This window comes from Aethalodelphis obliquidens, unplaced genomic scaffold, assembly GCF_003676395.1.
Source record: "Aethalodelphis obliquidens isolate GAN/ISIS:26980383/991018 unplaced genomic scaffold, ASM367639v1 scaffold62, whole genome shotgun sequence".
NCBI lineage: Eukaryota > Metazoa > Chordata > Mammalia > Artiodactyla > Delphinidae > Aethalodelphis > Aethalodelphis obliquidens.
Window position 1 is genome coordinate 11,412,715 of NW_020838006.1, and position 25,110 is coordinate 11,437,824.

The following is a 25,110-nucleotide window of genomic DNA, read 5'->3' on the forward strand; positions in this document are numbered from 1 at the left end:
CTACTCCTTTACTCTCTAAACTCTGAGTTTCAGCCAAAGCAGTCTTGAGGAAAAAAGCAGAGCTGGAGGAATCAGACTCCCTGACTTCAGACTATACTACAAAGCTACAGTAATCAAGACAATATGGTACTGGCACAAAAACAGAAATATAGATCAATGGAACAGGATAGAAAGCCCAGAGATAAACCCACACACCTATGGTCAACTAATCTATGAGAAAGGAGGCAAGGATATACAATGGAGAAAAGACAGCCTCTTCAATAAGTGGTGCTGGGAAAACTGGACAGCTACATGTAGAAGAATGAAATTAGAACACTCCCTGACACCATACACAAAAGTAAACTCAAAATGGATTAGAGACCTAAATGTAAGACCGGACACTATAAAACTCTTAGAGGAAAACATAGAGGAAAACATAGGAAGAACACTCTTTGACATAAATCACAGAAAGACCTTTTTGATCCACCTCCTAGAGTAATAGAAATAAAAATAAACAAATGGGACCTAATGAAACTGCAAAGCTTTTGCAAAGCAAAGGAAAATACAAACAAAACGAAAAGACAACCCTCAGAATGGGAGAAAATATTTGCAAACGAATCAACGGACAAAGGATTAATCTCCAAAATATATAAACAGCTCATGCAGCTCAATATTAAAAAAACAAACAACCCAATCCAAAAGTGGGCAGAAGACCTAAATAGACATTTCTCCAAAGAAGACATACAGATGGCCAAGAAGCACATGAAAATGTGCTCAACATCACTAATTATTAAAGAAATGCAAATCAAAACTACAATGAGGTATCACCTCACACCAGTTAGAATGGGCATCATCAGAAAATCTACAAACAACAAATGCTGGAGAGGGTGTGGAGAAAAGGGAACCCTCTTGCGCTGTTGGTGGGAATGTCAATTGATACAGCCACTATGGAGAACAGTATGGAGGTTCCTTAAAAAACTAAAAATAGAATTACCATATGACCCAGCAATTCCACTACTGGGCATCTACCCAGAGAAAACCATAATTCAAAAAGACCCATGCACCCCAATGTTCACTGCAGCACTATTTACAATAGCCAGGTCATGGAAGCAACCTAAATGTCCATCGACAGACGAATGGATAAAGAAGATGTGGTACATATATACAATGGAATATTACTCAGCCATAAAAAGGAACGAAATTGGCTCATTTGTAGAGACACAAATGTGGATGGATCTAGGGACTGTCATACAGAGTGAAGTAAGTCAGAAAAACAAATATCGTATATTAACGCATATATGTGGAACCTAGAAAAATGGTACAGATGAACCGGTTTGCAGGGCAGAAATAGAGACACAGATGTAGAGAACAAACGTATGGACACCAAGGGGGGAAAGCAGTGGGGGAGGGGAGGGGTGGTGGTGTGATGAATTGGGCGATTGGGATTGACATGTATACACTGATGTGTATAAAACTGATGACTAATAAGAACCTGCTGTATAAAAAATAACTAAAATAAAATTTAAATGATAAAAAATAAAAATAAACTCTGAGTTACTTCTCTTTCTTTCCTTTTTTTTTTTGGTGGGAAAATATACATAACACAAAACTTACCGTTTTAACCATTTGTAAATGTACAGTTCTGTGACATTTAGTACATTACATTGTTGTGCAACCACCATCTATTTCCAGAACTTTTTCATCTTTCCCAACTGAAATTATGTGCCTATTAAATAACTCCCCATCCACCTCCCCTCCCCACATCCCCATCCAGTGTTGGTTTTCATCCTTCAAGGAGCCCTGCTGCAGTCCGTACAGAGCTCTTTATACATCTCTCTGTCTGAAACACTCTTCTTCCCTTTGCCTAGTTGGCTACTACTCGTCTAATGTCACGTTCTCAGGGAAGCCTCCTTGAACCCCCAAGTCCAGACCAGAAGCTCCTGTAAATTCTTTCAAAACCCGTGCTCCTCTCGGAAGAGCACATAGCTCGGTTTGTATTTAAACACGTGCTGTGTATTGTGGGATGGGTGCTCTCACTCTGCTCTGCTAGCATAGTTTTTACTGTCAGGAGTTACTCGCTGTGTCCACAGTGCCCGGCATAGTGTCTGGTTCGCCCCAGGTGCTCAAAAATTGTTGAATGAATAAATGGATGAACACTCCTTCCCAATCTCCCTTCAGCCGGTCATCTGTCTGTGAGTACGTCCACCCTCAGACTGGGGTGTGTTCCTGGGGGTCGGACTTTGGCATCTCAGCCAGGCTGGCAGGTGGCTGTGCTCTTTGGTTTGCCTATCTCGGGCCTCCCGCCAAGCAGACAACTGAACCCACGCCCCGGGCGTGTCGCGGCGTCACGCGGAACTTCCCTGCCTCCACGTCAGTCCGTTCGCTAACCCGGCAGGAACTGAGCTTAAACTGCAAAACTTCTCTCACCTCCGGACGTGGGAATTACAGGCTTGGAACTCAAATCCCCGCGGGTGAGAGCCAACAGATGTGAGGAAAGTTGGGAGGCGCGCCCCACACACGCCCCATCTAAATTTGGGTCGCAGTCCTTTAAGAACCGCTTCATTCAAGACTCCGCCGGGACCAGGCAGTGTGGGCGCACCAGGATTGGTAGGTTCGGGTGTGGGTGTTGCTCAGCAGCAGCGAATGAGGGCGTGGGGTGGTGTTTCAAGACTCGCGCATGCGCGCCGCCGGTGACCTGGGCCAGGTTGGCCGGGTGGGCTAAGGTTGCGGAGAAGGCTGAGGGTGGCGCGGCGGCGCGGCGGGAGGGCGCCGACTCCCGGAGGCCGCTGGCGGGGCGAGGTGAGGGCTGGCGGGCGGAGGCGGGCGCTGCGGTCCGTTAGTCAAGAGCTGGCGGCGTCGGGTGTGGCGCAGGGCGGGCCTGGAGGTGGAGGGCCGTCCCTCCCCCCCGGGCCCGCCCAGCCATCAGGCCCGGCTTAGCTCTCCAGGGCTTCGTCTGGCGTCCCGAAGTCTTCTGCCCCCCCTTTTCTGCCGCCGGCTGCTCTCCTGACAACAGGACGATCCGAGGTGCGCGCCTGCCAGGAACCCTCAGCGGCCGACGCGGGTAGAGCGTTGCCCCCAGTGGGAGGAGACGGGGTGTGTCCAAATGATAGAGGGGATGATTGTTTCCTTAATTATCCACGAAACTCAGGTAGAGTGTTTTAATAGCAAACTTCCCTTCGCGTGCCAATATTATAAGACTTGGTTTACCAAATACTGGGTGCACTAGACCAGCTTTTCTGAATATCAGATGGTACTGTATATTTGTGTCTGTTACAGTATTACATCTAGACTTCCAGAGCCAGAAGGATTAAGCACCCCGGTGCTTAATTAGGTTTGTAGACATCAAAGCCACAAAAGAATATTCCCAGTGGTTAAAAGTAACTGGTGAAATTTGTGACACGGCCAGAAAAGTAATAAAGCTCAGACGGTGGATAGGGTAAATCTTCATTAAATTTTACAAAGAAGGGAATTAATTCTGATAGAGATAATTTTAGTAAAATAAAAATGTAAATAATTGAAAGTGCATTAATATTGCTAAACAGAATTAAATTGACATCACAGTTTGCTCTGGAAAATACATTTTAGACAATGTTGTTATAGCTCTAAGAGTTTGTGTTTACAACACAGAGGACATCTTGGGGTCCCAAAGCTTTTTATTCTTAAAAGGAGCCTCAGAGATCCACCGCATCCAAAGATGACCAATGCTCAGAGAGGAAAACCAACTTATCCAAAGTAATACAATGAGTAAGGAGAAGTTGTAACTAGTGTAATCCTAGGCCTTGGCTGCTTTTATTAACAGGTCTCTGATTAGTTCTAAGTATCAGTGCTCCAGGGGAAGGAATTGTTTTCGGGAAATAGAGTAGCTGTAATCCCAAAGATTGGATTTAGAGAAGCAGAGTGTAGTGGAAAGATCATAGGCTTTCCAGTATTTTGTGTAAGGAGGTTTTGGATGGAATACTGGCTCTACCACTTAAGCCTTGGAGCTACAGTTTTCCCTTCTGTCCAGTGTAGATTATGCCTACCCCATAGATGGTTATGAGCATTAAATAACATTATCAGTGTAAAAGTTCCTAGCACAGTGCCTGGCATATAATATTAGTTGCTATCAAATTCAGCCCCCCACTCTTCTTAGCTCCTAACAAGTGACAGACTTGACCTCTACCCTCTCCCTACCCCATCCCCAAGCAATGCGGAACCAAGGCACTTTCTTGAACTACAAATGAGGTAACCAGTTCTCAAGTCCTGTGACTGAAGGTGAATTCAGTAAGGGTGATATAACTCTATTTTGTCTTCCGTATTTTTTTAAAATTTATTTTATTTTTGGCTGCATTGGGTTTTCATTGCTGCGTGCGCGGGCTTTCTCTAGTTGCGGCGAGAGGGGGCTACTCTTTGTTGCAGTGCGCAGGCTTCTCATTGCGGGGGCTTCTCTTGTTGTGGAGCACGGGCTCTAGGCACACAGGCTCGGTAGTTGTGGCTCACGGGCTCTAGAGCGCAGGCTCAGTAGTTGCGGTGCACGGGCTTAGTTGCTCCGCGACGTGTGGGATCTTCCCGGACCAGGGCTCGAACCCGTGTCCCCTGCATTGGCAGGTGGATTCTTAACTACTGCACCACTAGGGAAGCCCCTGTCTTCTGTATTTTGGATTTGAGGAGTGGGTAATGCCTTATGGTGAACGCTTGTGTTTGAATATTTGTGTGCCAAGTGAAACTTGTTTTGCTTCTTTAAATTACTATTTTGCAAGGCCTGGTCATTTAATGCTGTTTGTCTCTCCCCCTTTCTTTCTGTCTCTCTTTTGGAGGGAGGAGAAGTGTATGTGGCAGGGGTTTGAGAGAGGGTTAAGGATACAGGGACGAAAAGAAACCAGTTGGAACAAGGGGGCCCTCCAGCTAAGCACAGTCTTTTGCTGGTAGAATATGGATAATCTCTGACATGAGCAGTTTATAAATAGATGCTGAGAAAAGGATTTAGGAAATGGCAGAGACAGACTAAAATATAATTTTGATAAAACCTAATAGTAACTAGAGTGCTATATTTGATTACTATTTCAGTTTCTATTTTTTAAAACTTCATTTATGTAAACCTCTTTTTTCCTCTGCAAGTAGAGATTTATCGTGGAAAAATTTTTATTAGTTTTAAAACTTAACTTTTTTTTTTATAAGTTTTATTAGTTTAAAAGTTTTTATATTGGGCTTCCCTGGCGGCGCAGTGGTTGAAAGTCCGCCTGCCGATGCGGGGGGCGCGGGTTCGTGCCCCGGTCCGGGAGGATCCCACGTGCCGCGGAGCGGCTGGGCCCGTGAGCCATGGCCTCTGAGCCTGCGCGTCCGGAGCCTGTGCTCCGCAACGGGAGAGGCCACGGCGGTGAGAGGCCCGCGTACCGCAATAACAACAACAGCAACAAAAAAGTTTTTATTGAGGGCTTCCTAATATGTGCCAGATGTAGTGCCAGGTTACAGGGTCTGCTGGCCTGTAGAAGGAGCTAGTAAAGACAGATTTGTATGTCGGGGTGAGCACTCTTAGGCTGCCTTTGTCCTTGTGTAATTGATAATATTTTTTCTGTAACTGTGACATGATTTTCCAGATTCATGCCACTGCTTTCCTGTTTTAAACTGAATACTGGTTATCTGCAAGTGGCTTTTATTTTAATGAATTCAGAGATTATAGTACCTACCAGTTTAGAAATGTCATGTAGGAATGGAGCTGCTCCCTATAAAACATGCCCTTCAACATGCATGCATAAATCATCAGAATTACAGTTAATTAGCATAAAAGATTATTGTTCTACTAGTAGAGATTTTTTAACATGACATTTAAATGTAAAAAGCAAGTATGAGCATACTTTAAGTGATATAAAAACCTTAAGGTAATACTTTTTTTTTCTGTTTTTACTTTAAAGTAATTATACTGACAGGAAATTGCAGAGATAGTACAGAGTATGATTGATAGACTGTATGATAATTGCAAGCTTAGTTTTAAAATAAAGTATTTTCCAGAGTGACTGTACCATTTTACAGTCCTACCAGTAACGTGTGAGAGATCCAGTTCTCACACATTATGTGCACATCAAATGCTGTGCATGCTTGCCAGCATTTGATATTATCACTTAAAAAATTTTTACCTGTGCCAATAAGTATGTAGTATTATCTCATTGTGATCTTAAGTTGCATTTCCCTTAATAGCTAGTGATGCTAAACATCTTTTCATGTTCTTATTTGCCATTTCTGTATCCTCTGGTGAAATGTCTGTTCATGTACTTTGTCCATTTTCTAACTGAATTATTTGTTTTATAACTGTTGAGTTTTGAGAGTTCTTTAAAAATTCTAGATATCTAGAGTCCTTTATTAGGTATGTGGTTTAAAAATATTTTTTTCCCAGTCTCTGGCTTTTCTTTTCATCCTCTTCACATGGACTTTTGCAGTGCAAAAGTTTTTAATTTTGATTAAATCCAATTTACTGTTTTTCTTTTATGGGTTATGCTTTTGGTGTCGTACATAAGAACTCTTGCCCTAAGTCCTGAAGATTTTCTCCTATGTTTTCTTCCACTTTTATAGTTTTACTTTTTACATTTAAATTTATGATATATTTTGACTATCATCAAAATAATGAGAGGTGTGAGATTAGGTCAAGATTCTCTTTTTTTCTTTCCTTCCTTCCTCCCTCCCTCCTTCCCTCCCTCCCTTCCTATAGATATATTCATTGCTCCAGCACCATTTGTTGAAAAGACTATCCTTCCTCCATTTAATTGCTTTTGCACCATTGTCAGAAATCATTTGGCTGTTCTTGTGTAGGTCTGTTTCTGGGTTCTGTATTCTGTTTCATTGATCTGTGTGTCTGTCCCCCTGCCAGTACTGCACAATCTTGATTACTGTAGCTATACAGTAAATCGTGAAATAGGATAGTGAGGTACAGTCCACTTTATTCTTTTTCAGAATTGTTTTAGCTATTTTAGCTTGTTTGCCCTTCCATATAAATTTTAGAATAATCTTATCTGTATCTACAAGCTATCTTGTTGATATTTTTACAGGAATTATATTGAACCTGTATATCACTTTGGGGGGAGAATTGGTATCTTTACTATGTTGAGTCTTCCAATTAATAACATGATATATTTCCTTATTTATTTAGGACTGCTTTGATTTCTTTCAGCAATGTTTTGTAGTTTTCAGCATACAAGTTCTATACATGTTTTGTTAGATTAACACCTAAGTATTGCATTAAAGAAAGTATAGCTTTGGGCTTCCCTGGTGGCGCAGTGGTTGGGAGTCCGCCTGCTGATGCAGGGGACACGGGTTCGTGCCCCGGTCCGGGAGGATCCCACATGCCGCGGAGCGGCTGGGCCCGTGAGCCATGGCCGCTGGGCCTGCGCGTCCGGAAGCCTGTGCTCCGCAACGGGAAAGGCCACAGCAGTGGCCTCCGCAAAAAAAAAAAAAAAAAGAAAGTATAGCTTTATTGAGATCATTTTTTTGGATGATTGTCAGTGGTATTTTATTTTTAATTTTGGTTTCTATATGTTTATTGCTGGTATGTAGAAAAAGAATTGATTTTGTATATCGGTCTTATATTCTGCAACCTTGCTGAGCTCATTCATTTTAGGAGTTCTTTTTTAGTAGGCTCTTTGGCATTTTCCATGTAGAAATTATGCCATCTGCAGATAGGAGTAGTTTTATTTCTTCCTTTTCTATCTCCTGAGACTTTTCACATTTTTACCCTTCAATGGAAAGTGTGGGGAGATGGGACAAATGGGCTGAGTATGGTCTGTTGCTTGGCAGACTGATTTTTCTTTTTGCCATCTCTTATTTTTATACCACTGCCGTTTCTTCATGTATAAAATGGGAATAATTATCCATTCATCCATTACAGATGGAAAAGCTATAAAATATAGCTTTATTGAGATCATTTTTTGGATTTTAAATGGTATTTTACTTTTAATTTTGTATTGGAGACAGTCCTTGGTGTGGATTTGAATCTGGGGAGATCAGAGAAGTGTAGATATAGGCGAAGAGTGCACAGAGGCACAAAGGTGAAGAGAGTAGTGTACATCCTGGGGCTCCTGTTTCCTATAGCTCGTGGTAATTGAGATGCCAAATTACATCCCTAGTGTTCTTTGGGAGAAAAGTCCACCAGTGCCCATACCTGTTAATATCCTATCCAGGTAGAGGATCTGACAACAGGATCTGTGAAACAGGATGTGTAGGTCCATAGGAAGATGCATCAAAGCTGTACTAGCCTCCTCACTAATCCCTGGTTGCAGGGCTGCCACATGCAGAGGTGCAATTTATGCCCTGTATGAGCACCTGCAGAGTTAATAGATGGGGGCTGACACCCACCTGCCAGCAGAACTGGTCCAGGGTTGTTTCTACCCCGAGAAGCACCTTGTTCTAATTTGCCACAGGTGCCATGAGGCCTCAGAATCTGTCTCCTTTTGTTGCTTAATGGTGGTCACATATCATGGCTCAAAATTTAGTATCTTATTTGCTAAGTGACTTCCTTTAGCCATCTGTAGGAACTCTCATCATTTTGAACACTGGCTCTGTGTCAGATGTGCAGAAATTCAGTAGGTCATACTATCCTCTCTGTTTTATTTTTGCCTTCTGCTTTCCTTGCTGCCAGCTTTAGGTTAAATGCTCAGAAGCCCTCCACTTCAGGTGAGGATATGGCAAGTAAACTGCTCAGCACCTACCTCGCTGGATGACCTGAAATGCCCAGGTCCCTGGACCCCACCCCTGCTGCATCAGTGTCAGGCTCTTCCTGGCCCTTTGGGACCATCTTGCTGCCTTTGTCCTGCTCCCCACTGTCGCTGCTGTTGCTCCTGAGCCGTTCTGGTCTCTGTTCCCTCATCCCAGTTGGTTTAATTCTGCAAATGGAGAGATTCATTAGAGAGAAGGAAAAGGAGGATTACAAGTGAAGAAGAGACAGGGAGGCTAATGGAGGGAGGACAATTGGGAGTGACATAGCAGTAGAGGGCAGGGAAATAAAAATAAAAGCCACATTCATATTTGTGGTGGGGGTGAGGGTGAAACAACCCAGAGTGAACATTTCAAGGGCGGTGGTGTCCCTGGCTCATCACCCGGCCCTCAGTAACAAGGTGACCTTCCTTCCTCAGGTGTCCTCATGACTTCTCTTGTGGACCATGTCCATGATCCTTTTTGCCTGTGTGGTTAGGGTGAGGGATGGACTGCCCCTCTCGGCCTCCACTGACTTTTACCACAGCCAAGATTTTCTGGAATGCAGGAGACGGCTCAAGACTTTAGCCTTGCGACTGGCCCAGTATCCAGGTCGAGGTTCTGCAGAAGGACTTGACTTCAGTATCCAGTAAGCAAGCATGTTCACTGCTCAAGAACATCTTAACCACGTGCAGAGGTGACATTATGCTGATGACGCTGTGTGTTAAAAGCAGGTCTCACATCAGACAGCAGTCCAAGGTTGTGTGTATTTACAATAGAATCAAAGGGACTCAAGCACTGTTGCCCCAACTCCCACCTTTCTTTCTTTCTTTTTTTTTTTTTTGTAATTAGTTTTTATTGGAGTATAGTTGCTTTACAATGTTCTGTTAGTTTCTGCCGTATGGCAAAGTGAATCAGCTGGCAGAGCGGCCGTGAGCATCGGCAGGCCCTGGTCACCCAGTCTTCATGCCTTTAGTTTGGTAGTTTTTTCTGCATTAGGTGCAGGGGTGGAAAAAAGGTGGGTCGAAAGGAGATACTAGATTAAAATGTCAGGAAAGGAAAAGGACGAGAGTGAGGAAGCCAAGAAAATCAGAGAAAAGACTTAGAGTTCCTGCCTTCAGTTTTTGCTTTTTTAATGTTTTCACTTTTTAAACACTTTAAAGTAAAAAATGTTTATATGACAGGAGCAGGGGAGTAAAAATGAGCATAAGTAGGTCCCTCTTCTCAAGGAACTCCAGGTCTAATAAGGGGACAAGAGAAATATATAACTGAATATTACACAGTGGGGCAAATGCTCCAGTGGGAGTAGGAATCAAGTGGTTACAATAATCATGGTAATAAGAGCTAATATGATTGTTTTCCATGGGCCAGGTACTACTCTAAGTGCTGTATGGGCTTATGAGGTAGATAATGGCATTATACCTGTTTTACAGAGGAGGAAACTAAGGTTAAACAGTTTCCCTAAGGTTAGACTGGTAGTAAATGGTAGAGCAAGGATTTGAATGGAGGCAACCAGGCACCAAGGTCTGCTCCTCATGTGTTATGTCATTTCTTATTCTAGGGGTTAGAGTAAAAAGCCGTTCTACGGAGGGATGGGGCAAGGCAGGTTTCGAAATCTCAAAATGGCTTGTTATAGATTTTACACCATTGTTTTCCAGAATTTAGGCCTTCACTTACCAAGTTCTTTCTGTTCCCCTTGAATAGTAAATTTTTGATTGACCTGAGAAGGTGGCATCCTTTCAGGGGAATTCAGTCTCAGAATTAGGAAAACAAAAGGAAAAGTCCAGGCCTAGTTCCAGGCTTGGTGGTACTGTCAGGCAAGAAGGGTTGTGGCCCGAGGAGGGATCCAGATGGTAGGCATATGAAGCTGTCACCCTGTGGTATGGGCTCTGGGTGCTCAGGGGCAAAAGCTGAGCTGCATCTGCCCACATCTACAGCTCCTTTCTCTGGGTGCCTGAAACCACCTTCCTCGGTGGTCCCTTCCTCATTATGCTGTGATTATCTAACAGTCTATGCGAACTTTGTGCTGTACCTCCAATAGGAAACCTTTTCTCTGTTCAAACAAACAAACAAACAAACAAAAAACCTGTCACTTCAAATGAAGTTCTGGGTACTTCAGTCATTTTTTGAAAAGTAGAATGTAAAATGTTCTACTCATTTGTATTTTGACTTAAATATTCACCATTATTTTCACAGAGGAAACTAAGGCTTTTGTTCCTTACAGGTGAGCGGTCCCATAGCTTAGTTAATAATAAATAAGTTAGAGTGACCACACATTGTCAGTGGCAAATGCCACTATACATTTTAGAGGAAGTATAAGAAAGGCACGGTCCCCGGCAGGTCTAGCTGAAGAGATGCAACAGACAGCTCCAGGACTATTCAAGGCCCAGCAGATCCAGAGTTGAGGCAACGTGGCGTCTGGGTACGGGATGCGAGTACATGGGTCTGTTCCCTGGTAACGCAGATGACGCTCTTTTGTTCCAGCTTTTCTTCTTCGAGGGATGTAGCCTGCATGGCTATCTGCTCCCGCCAGTGTCCAGCAGCCATGGCCTTCTGCTTCCTGGAGACCCTGTGGTGGGAATTCACAGCTTCCTATGACACCACCTGCATTGGCCTAGCCTCCAGGCCATACGCCTTTCTCGAATTTGGTTCGTAATCCTCGTCCGTATTGATTGTTCTCTCTCGCGGCATTGTATGTGTAGAATTTCCAGTTTGGATTTGGCTTTGACCGTCAGGGAAAACCACTGGAGGTGCTGTAACATGTCACTGGAGAGCATTATACCATGAGATTTCACAGCAGTGGAAGGGGCCTGCAAGCTTGGAGGTTCAACACTGGCTTTTCATCTCTCCAGAGCCTGGGGCAGGGTGGAAGAATGGCAAAACCTGTACCTTATTCTGGAGCAGGCGTCAGCAAACTGTGGGCCAAGGGTCTGTTTTTTGTAAATAAAGTGGAACATAGCCATGCTTATTCTATTACTAACGGATTGTCTGTGGCTGCTTTTGCCCTTCCCTAGCAGAGGTGAGCTGTTGTGGTGGACCATCTAGGGCCCATAAGCCTAAAACATTGACTCTCTGGCACTCTGAGAACACTGCCAACCCCTGCTCTAGAGCAGCACTGCTCAAGGGTGGTACCCGTTCTTCCAGCATGAGGGACGTACAGAGAGTGAGAATAAGAGTTTAGAAATTCTTACAGTAATTTGGCACTCCTGCGATATTTTCAGTTGTATTTTATCAAAGTATCTGTCTGCAAGCATTTGGAAATAAGAAAAAACTGGTCCTTCATGCAGAGGTTTGAGGAGCACAGCTCTGCAAGAGGATACTCCTTTTCTAGGCCCTGCCAGAGAGGCCGTGTGGAGGCTCAGGGCTTTGGAACACAGCAGGGTAATTATAGCGTATGCTATCAGTGTCTGTCAGCCGTGATTCAAGTCATTTTGAGATCCTGGAGAGAGGTGGGAGTAGAGGTGGGAGTTGGGGGACATTCTCTGGTCTCAGTGTAAATCGCCATGGTCCCTGTGATGCTCTTGAACGAGGGGCTGGCAGCATTTGGTACTCAGGGTCAGGTGCAGGGCTGGCACCTGGAAGTGTTGCCACTTACGCTTCTGGCAGCTACTGCTCACATCCCCTCATGTGGTCTCTGGCTGCCCCATCAGTGATGGGGCCAGCACCCCCTTTTGGTGCTGGGGAGCTCCCTGATACTTGGGCCCCAGCCTGTTAGCCCTGTGACATAGACCATGAGTTCTGCCTGAGTCTCCCTGTGAGGATTGGTCCAGCTGCCACTCTCAGCCCCACTTCTTCTTCTGAAGGGCGTGCTGTCCCCAGTCGGACCACAGCTGCAGCATCCCTGGGCTGTTATTTGATGGGCAGCTGGTAGACCTGTGTTCTTCTCTCCCCTCATCTCTGCATGCACCTTCCTTCCAAAGCGGTGGGCTTGGTCTCACAGGAGACCCCTCCCTGCATCACGTTTATTCATTACTGAGTGCGAGTAGAATATAAGTAAAAGTGTGTGGATATTAGAATTATACATGATTTTTTAGAATTATACATGATTTTGCTTTGCCAATATGTATGAAACTTCACTTCAAATACTTATTAAAACTTGGTAATGGTTAACACTAATGTAAATAAAAGAATTAAAACCAGTACCTTTCAGATATATAATCCTAGTTTGCACAACATACAATGATTTGTAATTTTTTTTCACACACCTTTTCTTGGCATAATCGGGTCAAAAATGACTGTCCCCATTTTTCTATCTTAGAAATATTCTATGAATGGCCCAGGATTGTACTAGGAGTCGCGGCTGAGCTAAGACTCAAGCCTCTGTCCCCTGACTCCCTTGCCACTGAGGTTCTGATGGACAGACTGTCACGTTTTAATTATCCTGCTTTGAAGAGATTGATGAGACCAGTCCTGATACGTACTAATCATTTGACCTTCGTGTGTAGTTGACACTCTTCAGAGTCTGGCTGACTTACTAGCTTGCTTAGAAGTGTAAACTTCATTGTGTACGTATCGTCTTATAACATCCATTGTAATGAAGACACTCAGCTTGGGTCGCTCTCTTTTCGCAGACAGCGTCATTCAGAAAGTGAAGTGGCATTTTAACTATGTAAATTCCACCCAGATGGAGAGCAGCTTAGAAAAGATTCAGGAGGAACTCAAGTTCCAACCTCCAGTGGTTCTCACTCTGGAGGACACAGATGTGGCTAACGGGGTGATGAACGGTCACCCACAGATGCACTTGGAGCCTGGTAAGTGGCCTGCTGCTCTCTGATGTTGATAAAGGTGAGGTGAGATTGTGTATTTCAAATGCACAGTGACTGTTTTAGTAGGAAGTAGGAAGGTGTTTGGGTGGGGGGCAGTGTATAAAATACCTGGGGAGAAACATGGGCTGATCTTGTTCCAGGTGGCTGTTATAAAAAACTCAACTGTTGTGACCAGTGAGTCGATCTGAAGAGAGGCAACTCTTTTGACGAAATTCAGGAGAAGAGTGACTTGGCAGGTTGTTTTCTTAACCAGGGTGAAATCTGCACATTTAAATGGTGTAAAGGAGATTTTCACTCTCTTTTGCTGGAAGTCACGTATTGAACTGTACAGATTTGTACATTCTCTCTCTCTCTCTCTCTCTCTCTCTCTCTCCTTTTTTCCTTTGACAGTGAGTCCTTATCTCATCATTTAGTAAAACATTGGGAATCTCCACTGAGAAACCCCCGCTCCTTGATGGAGGGAGTGGAGGGCTGTGGGGTTGAGAGTGGGCAGGGGCCAGAGCCAGGGCTTCTAGACCTCTCACTCTCTGCTTCTCTGTGGGACCCGGGAACATCCCTCTATCCCTTTGGATTTCCGAGTCCTTATCTGAGGAATGAGGTGTTACTGAACGTGCTCACTGTGCCCTGGCGTCCGAGACTTAGTCTGGCATTAACACCAGTAGCCGCTCAATGCCTAGCACATAGCAAAGCATGCTTTTTTGCATTCCTTGTTTACAGTTACACACAATTACACCAATCTTTAATTAAAGTGGATATTTACATTCTAAGAATTCTGTAACGGTATAAAAGCTGAATCCTTCCCTGGAAGACAGAACCATCTACATTATAACAGTCTAATTACTTTGTTTTAACAGTTTTATACTAAATTCATTGCTTGAATTTTGAAAGTGGTGTATTAAAAATGTTCACAGTTTTGGCTTAACTTTGTGTTTCGATTTGATCTGTTTCAACCAGTAAATTCCTGGATTGGCTCTTATGCCATTCAATAAGTTGTTGTAATTTATATTGGGATTGAACTTAACTTTTGTGGAAGGAAGACTGGGTAATCAGACCCCAAGCTTATCCTTTGCCATGTCTGTAGACAGGGTAACTTTGTGATGTATGTTTTGTCTTATAAACACTTAGACAAGAGGAGAAAATCCAGAAAGTGTCAACTTGCCTGTCTTTCTAGGATGTTTTACTCTGGGTTGACTCCCCCTATTGTTCCAAGGCTAGAACCTTTACAGGTAGCATGCTCCGTTCTAACAGAAACTTTGAATTGCTCAGTGGAAACTCTAACACACTAACAGTAGGCATCAGTTGGGTTGTGGCTAGATATCTGTGTGTGTGTATGCGTATGTGGGAAATGTAAGGACAAGAAAGGATGATTTAAAAGGAGTGTAGCAAGGGAATGGGTGGGACACTATTTAATTGGGTGAACCAGAATCCGTTTCAGCAGTTATCTTTAAAGAGAGAATGATCATTTGTCCTAATTAGAGTTCCAGAAACAGCTTGTAGCTGGAATAATCAATGTTTCCCTCCTCTTCCCAATAATTTTGGAATTAAAAAAATTGCATTTGCTGTGAATTGCTCCAGAAGCACACATGACACTGAATGTTTTGCTTGTCAGGAAAAGAATGGAACATTTTACGAGCTGAGGGTTGAGCTGTGTAATAGAAATGCTTCAGGATTTGACAACCAATTTACAGCTAAAGCCATAAACTGCTTTAAATCAGGATTTCTCAACCTTAGCCCTATTGACATTTTGTACTGGAAGTTCTTTGTTGTGAGGGCTGTCTTGTGCATTGTAGGATGTCTAGAAACATTCATGGCCTCCACCCACGACAGATGCCAGTAGCAACCTGTCCCCAGTGGGGACAACCCAAAATGTCTCTAGACACTGATTGAGGGGCCATATCGTCTCTGGTTGGGAACCACTGTTTTAAATAGAAAGGAAATGAAGCACTTGAAAAATCTGTGCTTGCTCAGAGAAGTGGCCTCTTTCTAGAAGAAATTCACCTTGGATTCCCAGATCCATTCTGTCCTTCATTTCTTGCCTTTTCCCCCTCTAACTACAGCTGCTTTTTAAATTAATATGTTTGCAGTTGTGTGTTTAACATAATAAACCTTTTCATTAGCAGAAGTCTAGTTAATGTCTTTATTTTTCCTTCATATGGAAATTATTTTTACTAGACACTTCTTGTTTTTCATTGTGAAGCTCCTAATTTCCGAATGGAACCTGTGACAGCCCTGGGCATCCTCTCTCTTATTCTCAACATCATGTGCGCTGCTCTGAACCTCATTCGTGGAATTCACCTCGCAGAACATTCTTTACAGGTAACCTTTTATATACATTTTAAATCAAAAGACACATGATGGAAGAAACGGATGGGGATACATATTATTTATAAGGCTATTATGTACTACATTTTAAAATTTGAAGTAAAATTTTTACTTCTCGTTTCATTCTTTGTCGTAAGTTGAACAAATATGAAACTTGCTCTTTTGTATCTGTTTTCCTAAGACGCCAAAGGGCCCTGCTAGGATACTGGTGAGAAATGGAAAACTTGCTTCAAGGACATCAGGCCACCCCATGGCCCTGGGGACTCCAGGAGTCACTGCGGGGGCTGGATTGTTCATCCAGGGCAGAAGTTTGATGCTCAGACTTTAACGTTCAGGCCCTCTTTTCCCCTGGGGAGAGTGGCCTCTTAGTCTGATTGATATCATTCAGATACCAGCTTCCTGGTGTCTTTGTCAAAAGAACTGTGTCACCGCGAAGTTGATTCGCCAGCCTGCTCATCTCAAAGCACGTTTCTACTTCAGTGCTTTTTAAATATTATTTTTAAATTTTGAAGTATTTCCAACACTTTAAGAAAAAGTATGGAACCACTATGAACATGAACAGATAGATGTTACTATTAAAAACAGAGCCGTAACGCTCGCACCGAGGCACGTGGTGGCTAAAGTCTGAAGCGCAGCTTAGACTGAATCTCAGGTGGCTTATGGGGACCAAAGCGTTTGGGGAACAGCAGCAGGCCTGGGCCGTGAGTGGTGGCTGGCTGTTTCCTCACCCCGTCTTTGGCCAATGTGTGGTGTGGTTCCCACTCCTATTGTTTATGACGACTCATAAGCAGATGCTTACCGAGTGTCTGTATGCACTAGAACAGGTGTTCGTTGGTCAAGACATAGTCCCTGAGTTGGGGCACATAGCAGAGTGCGACAGCATCGCTAAGGAGGTGGCAGTACCGGGGGGTGGGAGGAGTTGGGGAAAGCTTAGCACTTACAGATGAGTTGGATTTTGAGAGGTGGCAGGGCTGGGGGTGGGGGCATTCCAGGTTGAGGGCTCAGCACACATGCATGGGGACTGGAGGGCGCTTGGTGGGTCCAGGCCATTCGGAAGGATTTCATGTCACCCCCGGTGCGATGCGTGAACGAGGGCTTATTTCTCACCCAGCCGGGGGTTTTGTACTGTCAACCATACCAGACCCAATGCGGAGTGAAGCACTTCACGTCATAATGTTTCGTGTCCTCTAAATATTCCTTTCCTTGTGTTCCTCATATTTATCTTAGGTTGCACATGAAGAAATTGGAAATATTCTGGCTTTTCTTATTCCTTTTGTAGCCTGCATTTTCCAGGTGGGTGAAACGTTGATGTTTTAGTGAGTGGGTTAAACCCATGGCCTTATTTTGTTCTGTTGGAACCATCAGCAAGTTTCTAGATCCTGCTTTTGTTCCACCAAGGCCTTGGTTCAAATGATGGATATAGTACCAGCCCTTAGTGGAAGGACCCTCCACCCATCCTGCCCAATCCTCTCATTTTACAGAGAAAAGACCTTTGGGCTCAGAAAGGGAAAGCCACTTGCTCTAGGCCTCAGGGCCTTTGACAGTGCAGGACAGAAACCAGGAATTTGAACTGGGCTCCCAAGAAGCGAGGGGTGAGACTGCAGTGGGGATTGGGTTGGGCCTGACCAGTATGAGGCAGGGTCCTGCCTCGTGCTTATTGTCGGGGCGTCCAAGTACAGAAATGTCCTTCTGCAGAAGTGACACCTATGTATATGTGTTTCTTTCTTTTTTTTTTTTGTAAGCAGATATTCATTTTTATTTATTTATTTATTTATTTATTTATGGCTGTGTTGGGTCTTCGTTTCTGTGTGAGGGCTTTCTCCAGTTGCGGCAAGCGGGGGCCTCTCACTATCGTGGCCTCTCTTGTTGCGGAGCACAGACTCCAGAAGCGCAGGCTCAGTAGTTGTGGCTCACAGGCCTAGTTGCTCCGCGGCATGTGGAATCTTCCCAGACCAGGGCTCGAACCCATGTCCCCTGCATCGGCAGGCAGATTCTCAACCACTGCGCCACCAGGGAAGCCCCCGTATATGTGTTTCTCTTCAAACACAGGACTAGGTTAAAAAATTTGTTGTTTTTAATAGTAATACCATCTGAGTCAAATCTGTCCTTAGGAAATGAAACAAAAATTATAACACTAACTAGAGCCCTTTGATTATTAGTCATTTTCAAATAAGCTGTGTACTTAAGGAGTCGGGTGAAAAGGAGCTTTTGAATCCCCTATAGGCAGAGTTAATTCTAGTAAAAACCTGACTCTCTTTCCTCATCCTCCACACGGACTAGGATTTTAGTACCTTTTCTGCATGATTAAGCTTCTTCTTCTTCTTCTTTTTTTTTTTTTTTAATGAAAAGTTCTGTTCTCAGGGCACTTCCTCTCTCTCCTGAATACATCCTAGATGGCCTGTTTTTAAGAATTACCTGATTGTGCAAAAAGAAATTTTCATCCCAAGATTGAAAATGCACTCATTTTTTTAGAAAACAAGTCTCTAAGACCTTGGGTGTTGCCAGGAGAAGTTTCCTGGAGCCTGCATTTCAGGGCTGCAGGTATCTTACAGTTCCACCTTCATCCCCTCAACTGCAGTCTTACTTGGATAGCTCTTTCGATGGGGAACTCTCTCCTTTCCCCCCTGAGCTTTAGTCAGATTGCTCTGTGTTTTGAGAATGTGTCTTTTTAAAAAAAACAAACCCAACATTGAACCAAAACATGATTTCCACCTTTTGCAGAACAAGAATGGCCTCTTTCTGTGTGATAGCCCTACAGGAAGTATCAGTCACTCTCCCTGCTATAAGACCTTTCCCTGAGTCGGATATGCTTTTTTTTTTTTTTTCTCTCTCTTTTTTTTTTTTAGGCTGTGCCACTTGGCCTGTGGGATCTTAGTTCCCCGACCAGGGATCAAACCCGTGCACCCTGCAGTGGAAGCATGGAGTCTTAACCACTGGACCGCCAGGGAAGTCCTCAGAGATGCTTTTGAAGACATAACGAGGAGGCTGTCTAGGGAACAGTGGTCCCCTATGCAGTTGTAACTCAGGAAACGCTAAAATAGTAAAAGCACAGCTTCTCTCAGCAGCTTTCTCACCTGTTATGACCCCCCTGAAGGAAAATTCATTAGGAGGCCTGTCGATCTTGTTTGGGTGTTCTGGCCTGGCTGTCTACCCCTGACCTGCATCTCTTCTTTCTCTGCAGCACAGCCTGGGCATTTCTGTCTGTCTTTCTTGAATTCTTTCAAGAGTGCTATGTTCTAGTTCCTCCTGTGATGTCTTTTTCACTTTTCTTACCTCTTCCAAATCCCCACTTTCATCCAGTGATTAACAGCAGCTGATCCAGTGAGTCCAAGCTCCATTGTAACGAATTCAGTTTAATAAGCTAATGTGTATGAAGTGACACTGCGTGGCAGGTACGATAAGTGAATCTTGTGTCTGACCTTGGCCATTTCATTATCTCTGATGGGACTTCCTCTTCTGGTGTCATTTCAGTGTTACTTGTACCTGTTCTACAGTCCAGCCAGGACCATGAAGGTGGTGCTGATGCTGCTCTTTATTTGCCTGGGCAACATGTACCTGCATGGGCTGAGGAACCTCTGGCAAATCCTATTCCACATAGGAGTGGCTTTCCTGTCTTCATATCAGATACTGACGAGGCAGCTTCAGGAGAAGCAGTCTGACTGTGGAGTGTGAGGATGACATCAGGGGATGAACGGATCCTTTGATTTTCTTGTGAGGGTCATCGGTGTTCCCCTGTTTGCTTCTCGACTTCACCTTAAGTTTCCACCCTTGAAGTTCCTTTCAACCAAAGCGGATTGATCCCGGGAGCTGAGATTTTTCATAGGTGCAGTTGAAAGCATAAGATTGCTTGACATCCAGTCCCAGGTTTGTGCCAAGGGTTACTGCAGAATCTCCAGTTCAGCACGATTACTTCGGACGGCAGAATCTGGGGGCTTATTCAGAAATAGCATTATTGGAAGACCAAAATGGAATCATTTTGGTCTTTTAAATTGAGTGATGCAATAAACCACTAGATTCAATAACAGTAGTTTAAAGTAATTGGCAGTTGTCTCTGAGGAACCACTTAAAAATCTGTATCAGCTTTTCAGTCTAAATGTGACTTGGTTAGGTTTTTTTTTTGAGGGCCAGTAGAGGGTGAATTAAAAACTTTAAAAAGTGGTTTATAACTATAAGATGGATAAATTTTGTTTACAGTTTTTGATCACTTAGGTCTGATATGATACCTTTAGAATATTTAAATATATTTTAGATATAAGTTGAACATGGCTTCCCTTAGGGTAAGGACAAACTTAAGCTGACAAAGTGGTTAAGAAAGCTGAATTCATTAAATTTATGTATAACCTTTTATGGTAGTGGGATTGTAGGGATACAGAAATGTTTTGTATTTATTTGCAGGGTATATCTGAATATTTTTAAAATTGAGTAACCAGTGCTACCGGATCATTAACTTATAAGCATGAGCAGAAATGAGAATATCAGGATTCCTTGCAGTTGGCCACAAACTAGAGTAGGCGATGCACATATTCATATGGTGGCACTTTGCGGTCCCAGGTGTGAGAGGCTGCTGTCATCAGCCTTTTAGGTGGCAGCCGAATACCTGTCACTTGAATCGTGTCATTTGATACTTGACCCTGTGTACTTGTTCTCAGAAGATCTCCCAAATCAATTACTCCTCCGCACCTTTCCCAATCATCTTAATTAGATTAAGGGCCTCATTTTTTTATGAACAAGAGTTAAGTGTGTGTTAACTTTTTTAGAGCTTTATAGCATATAAAGCTTTATAATTAACCCAGTGCTCTGAAAAGTTACTTTTCTTTCTCTCATTGTCAAAATATTGACTGATTATAGTTTTCCAAAATTTAGATCTGCATATGATCCCTGAGGTCTCTAGAAATTTCAGACTGGGTTGCCCAGTACCATTCAGGAGGCCGTTTTGGAAGTTTGCCCTTTAGATTGTTCTTCATAGAAGTCCGGAATCTGAATAGCTCCACCACAATTGCATAGAATACTTTGGGTTGAATTATGTGATCTTGATAAATTAAAAAATCCTATTTTGGTAGTTTTTAATAGTCAAAAACTGTTGCAAGAGTTATTGAGCAGATGGGGAAAGCAAGGATGTCATTTTAGGGAATTCAGTCGTACTTGGTCATTACTGGTAGTGAATTGTTATTGAGCTACCTTAGTGTCACTTAAAACTCCATGTGACTACGAACTGTGTTGGGAAAATGTTGCCATGGTAATTTTATTTTCTTATGATAGAATTTCCTATTCTTAATCAAACAAAGTATCTGGATATGAAAGTTATGCTGGCAACATCCTCAGATGTAAACTTCAGAGTTGTCTCTCCACTGATTTTGCATCTGCATAATTTTCTGGATAGCCAGCAGGTGAATTTTCAGGCTTTCCGGGACATAATTTTGAACAGATGGTGAAATAGGATGGGAAGCTAAGGAGGGGAGACAAATCTTTTTATATTAGAAGCACACACACAAAGCTTTAAACGTCGATTAGAACAACTTACCCAATGTATTGTTTTCTTTTTGAGCCCGTGTGCTATTGGTGTTGCCATGTAGCCCTGTACCCCGGATGGTCTGGGGTCTGAGCCTGTGATCCACATTCAGCAAGTAGTGAAGAACATTCCTTGCAGAGGAGACCCTCCTGGTGAATGCCTCCTGCCCTAGTGGAGAGGTTATTCACATCTGGTTGAATGTGGTCTGAATCCGTTAACATCTATATGGGGTTTGAGATTTACTTTTGCAAACAAAAGGGAAAAGATGCAGTCGACAAACGCTGCAAAATAATGACCACATAAACATTCTTTAACTGAAATCCAGCTAAGAGCAGTCTCAGTTCACTGGTGGTTGAAGCTAATGATAGGAAAGGCGTTCTGGAGGTTTTAGCCAGGGGAAATCCCAGGCTCAGGGGTTGACTTGGTTCAGGCCTGGAGTTTTGTAGCCCTTTGTCATCCTTGATGCTAGAAAGTTGACCCCCACGTTACCCTCGCTCCGCCACACACCTTTGTTTTAGCTGTTCTAGCACCTTGATTTTCTCAGACGTTAACCGATCTCACAGGGCTGGATCCTGGGATAGATGAAATAATGTTGGAAAAACCTTAAAAGTGCCTTCGGGTGTCAGACGTGGCAAGATCTCGAGCATCAGTGTGTGAGGTGTCCCATATGCTGTATCTGGGTGGGGATGTGGCTCAATGCTCTCTGGCAGGGGCCAAGTCCAAGGGTTCCCATTCCGCAAGTGTGCTAGTGTGGGAACCACGTAGACACTGCTTTTCTTTCCCCAGGCTAGCCTGACTGTGATGAGGACCATGCCTGGGTTTCCTGTCCTGCGGGGGGACAGTCAGGGGTATATTTGGGTGGGATTTCCTCTCGGTACTAGAGGCCTCACTGCCCTCAGCGGGAGGAAGGTGACCATAGGCTCCTGGTTTTGCTTCTCCAGCTGACACCCCTTTTATCTGTGAATCAAGGCCCAATGTTTTAAAGCTCTTCAAGGGGTAGGAAAAGAGGGTATTGGAAGGAGAGCTGAAATTAGAACGTTTAGCATCATGGCTGCCAACCCCCCTTGAGCTCCCTGTTCTTCTCCTAGGTGCCCCTGTTCAGGTCTCCCCTGCCTCTTTTCACTTCTGCCCCCCACATTCCAGTCCTGGGGACCGAGGCTGAAACTGGAATCTCTGGAGGGACGGGGAAGCCACCTTTCATCGTAACGGATAGGGCGGGTTCAGGAGCTTCAGAGAGGGCACGGATGGCCCCAAAGCTCAGCCCTCTTCCCTGTGCACCCGCAGGCACACAGCAAGGCTGGCTGTTTGGGGCACAGGAAGCAGGGCTAGACGAGAAGCGGAGCTGGGGGCTGGCTGGCTGCTGGAAGACAGCAGCTGCCCTTGGCGCATGGGGGCTGCACCACACCTTCATCCAGGGCTGCCGTCTGTTGTTCCTTGAAGGAGTTGGCTGCTCATAACATGAAGGACAGGTGGCCCTCAGAAAACAGTGCAGTGCAGGTGAGGACCGGCGGGGAGGGAGGGTTTACGGTGACCAGATGAGCGCACAGACCCCTGCCCCGACGTGGCTCACATTCCAAGTGATTCTACACAGAGTCCTGCCCAGGCACAGGGAGACCCTGTCCGTGCACTGTGAGCGTTAATAATGGTGGAAGAAGAGAGAGTAGATGTGCCCTGGAGAGCTGAGGTGGGAAGGAGCGCCCTGTCAGCTGGCCCGAGGCCTGGAGGTCGGCGTGGCGCTCCCACTTGGTCTGGCCCTGCAGTGGTCGAGTCACAGCCCGCCGGCCGGGCATTCTCTGGAAAACGGTGGTAACGTCGGCCGGCTCCCCTGGCGAGCTGTCAGGAGGGTAGAAGCAGTAGTGGAGGGGATGCTGGGTGAATCCATTGTTCATGTGCAGGAGGAGAAAGGCTTTGAGTTGGTTCACCCAGCATGCGGAGGTTCTGCAGGCTTCAGGCAGCGCAGCTCAGCACAGCTGTGTCTTCTGGCCTTTACAAAAAAAGACCTCATGCTTTCATTCCAGACAGGTAGCAGCCTCTCTTCCTCCCCCTGGACCTGCCTCCTGCCTTCCAGGCACGGAGCCTTTGGTTCCAGTGGCATTGGGTCCTCCAGGATCCAGGGAGGTTGGTTCTGTTGGTTGCACCAAACCTCATGGCCTGTCTGACCCAAACGAGGAGAGCTGTTTCTCCCTTCTGGGAGCAGTGATGTCAAACTTCTGTTGCTGGGGAAACGTCATTGGCAGAGAACCTGTGGAAAAAGACTTGTCAGTAAAATCTGGGAATGGCCGGATATGGAAACATCTGCCCATGTGTACCGATGGCAGAGCTGTTGCCCACAAGCGCCTTTCATTTAGGGTAAAATTATCAAATCCAGTCTATTCCTCTGCCCTGTGCTTGGTACATATGACCTTCTTTAACCCTTATACTTACATGATCCTGGGTTGTTCCAGAAGTGTTATTTAATGAATGATTCATGTAATGTGGCCCCCAGGATTCCATTTTGTTTAGTGGACTTTTTTACTAAGAGCATTAAAGATTGAGGCTGATATAGCCAGAGAAAACCATTTCCTTCATGTATTCATTTTGAATGCTTGCCGCCTGTGTTATACAAGCTTCTCACTGTTTTCATGTAATAACAAAGATCTATTTTGAGTAAACGATGAGTGCGTTTTAACAAACTTTCACACGGTAGTAAAGCCTAAACTTGTGTTAATGTTGGTAACAAATGTCGTATAGCCGTTTATATACTATGTATATATAAATTAAACGAGGTGGCTTCAGAGGTGGGAGGAGAGTAAATCTAAGGTGCTTATCAACTTGTGTGTCTGTATTTGTGTGAAAAATCCTGAGTTATGGGTCCATTTTCCTAGATGAGGTGATGTGGGCCTGGCATAATGGAGGGGGGTGTGTTGAGGAGAAGTGAAATTCAGGTCCTCTTGTCCAGTGAGGTCTAGACAGGTGCAAGGGCTCAAATAGTCTTCAGCACTAATCCCCAGACTCTGGAATGCAATCATGGGTCCAGGAAAGACCTTGGAAAAACCAAAATAGCAATTGCCGCACTGCCCTGGGGGCTGGAGGGGGCTGCCTTCCATGCAGGCTCTGCTTCTGCCCAGCCCTTTCCCTGCTCTGGGCTCTGAGCTCCAGTCTGTATGTACTCTGAGGGTGATGTCGTTTTCATTTCCCAGGACGAGCTCTGTCAGGAAATGGCCACCAGGGGGCACATCATCAGGTTCCCAGCTCAGGGGACTGCGCTGTTTTGCAGGATCGTTCCTTTAGCAGCTGATGAAATTCCCAGAAGGGAAACAAATACACCAGCCTCTCCTGACGGCACTGAGTTCTGGGATTCGGGCGTTGGCAGACCCTTTAGATACCACTGGGTTCACCCCCCTTGTTGCTCAGGTGAGGAAGTTGAGGTCTGTCCTAGGTAGCCAATGACAGTGTAGCCCAGAGCTCTGTCCTCTGAGCTGAGACCAAGGTGCCATCAGCGCACTTGGCAGCGCCCACAAAGAATACAAAGGGATCTTGGCCCATGAAGGATGCCCTTTCTGTGCCAGGAAGGCTGGGTGCCGGGAAGGCTGATGAATTGCCTTCCTTTTTCTTGGACTCTAACCCCCTGTGGGGTCAGGTAGCAGAAGTGATGCCTGACAGCTGCCCGGCATCCTTGGGCAGTGCCAGCGGAGGAGTGAAGGGGCTCAGAGAGAAGGGGCCCACCTGAGTGCGCCTGGCTCTGCTGAGTCAGCTCTAAGACATCCCCGGATCGAATGTGCAGGGCAAAAACTATTAAGTTCACTGAAGAGCACGACGGAGAGTATCTGTGACCTGGGGTGAAAAAGTACTCCTTAAACAAAACGTCATAGGCACGACCCTTAAGGCAAAATGATT

General features: G+C 44.7%; 1 protein-coding gene across 10 annotated transcripts; it reads left to right on the forward strand.

Moving 5' to 3' along the window:
• Positions 1-1,533: 1,533 nt before the first annotated feature.
• SEC22C (SEC22 homolog C, vesicle trafficking protein) lies at positions 1,534-23,954 on the forward strand. Of its 10 annotated transcripts, none has more exons than XM_027088223.1 (7): positions 1,535-2,586; positions 9,078-9,286; positions 11,122-11,285; positions 13,209-13,388; positions 15,601-15,719; positions 16,953-17,018; positions 19,197-23,954. In XM_027088223.1, exons 2-7 carry the CDS (start codon positions 9,105-9,107, stop codon positions 19,395-19,397), a joined length of 912 nt encoding a protein of 303 aa, XP_026944024.1. In that variant the 5' UTR covers positions 1,535-2,586; positions 9,078-9,104; the 3' UTR covers positions 19,398-23,954. The 10 variants fall into 10 exon arrangements, with proteins under 10 accessions (XP_026944032.1, XP_026944024.1, XP_026944023.1 ...); XM_027088222.1 differs by lacking the exon at positions 1,535-2,586 and adding an exon at positions 2,663-2,778 and having other exon boundaries at positions 19,197-23,487; XM_027088225.1 differs by lacking the exon at positions 1,535-2,586 and adding an exon at positions 2,815-3,040.
• The last annotated feature ends 1,156 nt before the right edge of the window (positions 23,955-25,110 follow it).

Excerpts from the sequence above, each read along its gene's own strand:
- SEC22C (XM_027088223.1), top strand. The coding sequence starts at position 9,105 with ATGTCCATGATCCTTTTTGCCTGTGTGGTTAGGGTGAGGGATGGACTG. Across the intron at positions 11,286-13,208 it reads ATACGCCTTTCTCGAATTTG|ACAGCGTCATTCAGAAAGTG; the intron begins GTTCGTAATCCT and ends CTCTTTTCGCAG. Across the intron at positions 17,019-19,196 it reads TTGTAGCCTGCATTTTCCAG|TGTTACTTGTACCTGTTCTA; the intron begins GTGGGTGAAACG and ends GTGTCATTTCAG.